At 35.4% G+C, this 4,945-nt stretch overlaps 1 protein-coding gene across 1 annotated transcript; it reads left to right on the plus strand.

Annotated features, from left to right (window-relative positions):
- The first annotated feature begins 2,536 nt into the window (after positions 1-2,536).
- Positions 2,537-4,945, plus strand: LOC133819050 (small ribosomal subunit protein uS19x). Its single transcript, XM_062252205.1, has 4 exons — positions 2,537-2,691; positions 2,790-2,938; positions 3,026-3,083; positions 4,473-4,945. Exons 1-4 carry the CDS (start codon positions 2,689-2,691, stop codon positions 4,719-4,721), a joined length of 459 nt encoding a protein of 152 aa, XP_062108189.1. The 5' UTR covers positions 2,537-2,688; the 3' UTR covers positions 4,722-4,945.

Consider the following 4,945-nt stretch of genomic DNA (forward strand, 5'->3'; position numbering starts at 1 on the left):
GCCAAAAATCAAGATTTCATGATTGCATCGCAACAACATCGAAACACCATCGATTTTGCATTAAAACACTGTCAATTTTGCATTGAAAAAGCATCGTTTTGGCCAAAAAATAAGTTTTCATGATTGCATCGCAAGAACATCAAAACATCATCGATTTTGCATCGAAACACCATCGAAAAAGCATCGTTTTGGCCAAAAATCAAGTTTTCATGATTGCATCGCAATAGCATCGAAACACCATCAATTTTGCATCCAAAAAACAAGTTTTCATGATTGCATCGCAATAGCATCGAAACACCATCAATTTTGCATCCAAAAAGCATCGTTTTGGCCAAAAAACAAGTTTTCATGATTGCATCGCAAGAGTATCGAAATACTATCAATTTTGCATCGCAACAACATCGAAACACTATCGATTTTGCATCGAAAAAGCATCGTTTCGGCCAAGAAACAAGTTTTCATGATTGCATCGCAAGTGCATCGAAATACCACCGATTTTGCATCGAAATACTATCGATTTTGTATCAAAATTGCATCGAAACACCATCGATTTTGTATCAAAATTGTATCGAAACACCATTGAAATTTTGATACAAAATCGATGGTGTTTCGATACTCTTGCGATGAAATCATGAAAACTTGTTTTTTGGGCAAAACGATGCTTTTTCAATGCAAAATCAATGGTGTTTTGATGCTGTTGCGATGCAATCATGAAAACTTGATTTTTGGGCAAAACGATGCTTTTTCGATGCAATTTCGACGCTCTGCACTGAAATTTGACGAAAACTTTGGATGTTCATATTTTTTCACTCAAATGTCTGTTTCAGATGATTTTTTTTTTAATTTTGGTATTTTTTCAAGATCTAAAAGATTAGAATGAAAGACATAGTGAGAGAATGAAAAATGTTAGAGAGAGAGAGAGAGAGAGTTCAGATTGAGAGAGAAAAATTGTGTTTGAATGTTAGGAGTATTTTTGTCTTAAAAAGTGAAATTGTCAGGGATAGTAACTTATGTTGACATATTAAAATTTTTACTAAGTTATCATGCATATAACATCAAATTTCTCATTTAAAATTATAAAAAATCACAAAAGATAAAAGCAAAACAGTAAAAACGTAAAAATAAGAGATTTTTTTAAAAAATATACTATTTTTGTTTTTTTTTTATTACTTTTTTATGGTCCTTGATTTCTTTTTTAAAAAAATACTACCTTAAGTTTTCAAAAATACATTTTTTAAAGTTTTATATTTACAAAACTACGGTGTCAATGAAACAACTAAAAAACAACAATAAGACAACTTAACATCCACTACACGCTAACATGTTTTTTTTTTAAAATAAAATATATCTGAAAACAACTAAACAACAATTAGACATCAAACAATAACATAACAACTATATATAAATCTAAACAATAAAAAACTGACATGAAAACAACTATACATAAAAACTAAACAATACAAAAACAACCCCACAACAACACAGTGTAACCCATTACATTTTAAAAAGTAACACACTGCAATACAATATAACAAAAGTAACTTAAATGCAACACGACAACAACCTCACAACAACAACATTGAAAAAAACTCAGAATTTGCACCTAGCCCTCACAAAAAAAGTGCTTATGATTTTGAGCCTCCACGTTTCATCATTCATTTTTAAATTTTTTTTTTGTGAAAGGACATGTTTCTTTAAAGAAAAAGTCTTCTTTGTAAGATAAATTATTTTTTTATATTATTCTCCATGTATGGGAAGTTGTTTAGGAAGGAGAATGGAGTTCATGTGCATGACGACAAGGTAGTCCAAGGAGTCAGTTTCTCCAAAGTTTCTTAAAATAATTATGCAATTCATATGTTGATTTTTGGATTCTTTACCAACTATACTCCAACATCAAAGAGCTAGAGATGGTAGGTGATAAATCGAGAAGCTTGGGGACCGCTATGATGGTCGTAGATACCAACATATGTGGAGGAAGGAGAAGTGAATACTTGTCCTTGATATCTTCAAAGAGATGAATTGGCTTGAACCACAACTATGGAATGCGTAAGGCTTGAGGCCCATATGCTATAGATGCTCATCAACACCATTTTCAACTCCAAAGCACCTCTCCAATGGCTGCCGATAAAGCTCCAACATTTTCCCAACGGAGGAGTGGAGGGACAAAGGCGGAAGGTCTGAGCAGCGCGAAGGCTAGTTCCCTGGTTAGCAGAGTTTGATACCTCCTTGGGTTCTCTGCCGCTGCCTCATCAAAGAAGATGAAGTCCGACTGTACGAAGATGAAGACGTCGTATAGCTGTAAAAAAAAAACTTTGAACCATTAAAAAGAAAAAATATCATGCTACAGTATAAATATATTTTTAAATTGTTGTAATATACGTAAATTTCTCTAAAAATAAATGCAGTAAAAATGAAATAAATGTGCCAAATTTGGTACTTTGTCTAAATTTCTATATTCTCTTCTATTAGGTTCAGTCAAGGTTAAACGAGGCCCATTAACAGCTCCGGCCCAAAAATCCTCCTTGCTCAGTATCATCTAGGGCTACACTTGCACTACCACACGCGCTATATATACTATTCTCCTGATAAAACTTAGGGTTTCTTCCTTAAAAACCCTAGCGGCAGCAGATCCAGCTTCGTCGTCTCCAACTTAGAATTTAGGTTTCCGAGTCCCAGGCTGTTTCAATCATGGTGAGTCACCAATGGAATTGTAAAAGTTCTCATCTTTTTATTTTTGCTTTCATTACAATTTTTTTCTCTGACATTGTTGATATGTCTCGACATTTCAGGCCGAAGTTGAAGCTGATGTTGCCGTTGCAGGAGTTCCGAAGAAGAGAACGTTCAAGAAGTTCTCTTTCAGGGGAGTTGATTTGGATGCTCTCCTCGACATGTCTACCGATGAGCTTGTCAAGCTTTTTACCGCTCGAGCTCGTAGAAGGTAATTCCTCAACACAGAAATGATTACATGAGAAAAATTGTGTGGTTAAGTTTTTTAATTTCTAACATTTGGTGGTAATTTTGTTAGGTTCCAGAGGGGTTTGAAGCGTAAGCCAATGGCTTTGATCAAGAAACTTCGCAAGGCGGTAAGATTTTTTGGATTTTGCTTGTTTTCTCTCTCTAGATCTTGTAATTGACTGTTGTCTAGTAATGTAATCTGTTGTTTACCCAGATTTATGAGCTTTAAACTTTGATTTTTCATAGAAATTGTGATAGCATTAGAGCAGTAGTGTGTATATCCGTTGAAACTAAGTTTTGTACATATACTGATTTTTTTTTCTTTAACGGAGTATCCTATTGTTTCCAACCCATTTTGAACTTTCGTAAAGACATTTTTAGTAGTTCATTGTAATTCATGAGATTATAGTCAGTCTTCGTTGGGAGTTTTTAGCGATGGTTACCTTCGCTGAAATATTTTATGCTCTTCGCTTGAATAAATAATGGGTTTATATCTTTACCTTCTAATTGATGGTGGAAACCTAAGAGAAAAAGTTAAGTATTCCTCGTTAGATATGCTTATTTTAGTTTCAATGTATTACATTAGGTGGTGGGTATTGGGAATCTGGAGTTTTACTAATTAACTGTGATTGTTACATTGCTCAGCGTATGGACTAGTGTTCACTTCTTGCTAAGGATGGCAAAATGGGGCAGCGGGGCGGGGCCCCGACCCGACGGGGCATCTTTGCCCCAGTAAAAACGGGGTGGAATTCGGGGCGCCGCCCCGCCCCGCTATGAATTTAAGCGGGGCGGGGCAGCCCCGACCCGCTAGGAATTTAAACGGGGCGGGGCCGCCCGCCTCAATTTTTTTATTTTTATTCTCTAACTCAATTCTCTTATGCTACTTATATACATAGTACATGAAATTGACATTTTATATGTGGTTTAGAATATTTTTAATTCTATATAGATTAGGAAGAATTATAAATATTGAAAAATATGTTTTATATAATTCATCCTTATTCTTGTATTTATTTTGTAAATGTTAAAATAAAAAATAAAATATAATATTTGATGGTGTAGTTGATACCAAGTGTAAAATATAAAGATTACAATAAAATATAATATTTAGGCTTGTGAAAAATTTTAAAATTATAATTTAATGTTTCTTACAAAAAAAAAAAGGTTAAATGAGGCGGGGCAGACCCGCCCCGATTAAGCCGGGGCGGGGCGACTCGCCCCGCTCCAAGAAACTAATCGGGGCGGGGCGGGGAAAAATTTTTGCGGGGCGGAAGTGGGGTGGGGCAGACCCGCCCCATTTACATCCCTACTTCTTGCTGCAAAAAAGTGATAAAAACACTAGTTTTCACTTCTATTTTGTGCTTGTGGCCCAAATTGTATCATATGGTTAAATAGAAGTTAATGTTGCTATATTTTTCTTTACTTCCAAAGAAGATGCTTTCCTTGTAATGTTTAATGAACTGCATCCACTTGTTACATTTTTTGATTGACATGTGTTCTGTGCATACCTGGAACAGAAAAGGGAGGCCCCAGCAGGTGAGAAGCCAGAACCAGTTAGAACTCACCTCCGAAACATGATTATCGTTCCAGAGATGATCGGAAGCATCATAGGTGTGTACAATGGCAAGACCTTCAACCAGGTCGAGATCAAGCCTGAAATGATTGGACACTACCTTGCTGAGTTTTCTATATCGTACAAGCCTGTCAAGCACGGTAGACCAGGTATTGGTGCTACCCATTCATCTAGGTTCATTCCTCTCAAGTGAAGGCTGCCAGTTTGCATATTCAGTATTTTTGTTTCTAAGACTTCCATGAATTTTTGTTTTCTTACTTTTTGTCTTGCTTAAAAGAGTTTGAATACTATCTCTTTAGACCGGGGAACGTCGTTTATAGTTTGAGATTATGCTGATTATTGATCTTGGCCAATATTGGAAGCATCTCTTTTTCCCCTATTTTTTTAATGAATTATATGATATGATTTTTGATTGCT

The sequence above is a fragment of the Humulus lupulus genome, chromosome 2 (genome assembly GCF_963169125.1).
Source record: "Humulus lupulus chromosome 2, drHumLupu1.1, whole genome shotgun sequence".
Lineage (NCBI taxonomy): Eukaryota > Viridiplantae > Streptophyta > Magnoliopsida > Rosales > Cannabaceae > Humulus > Humulus lupulus.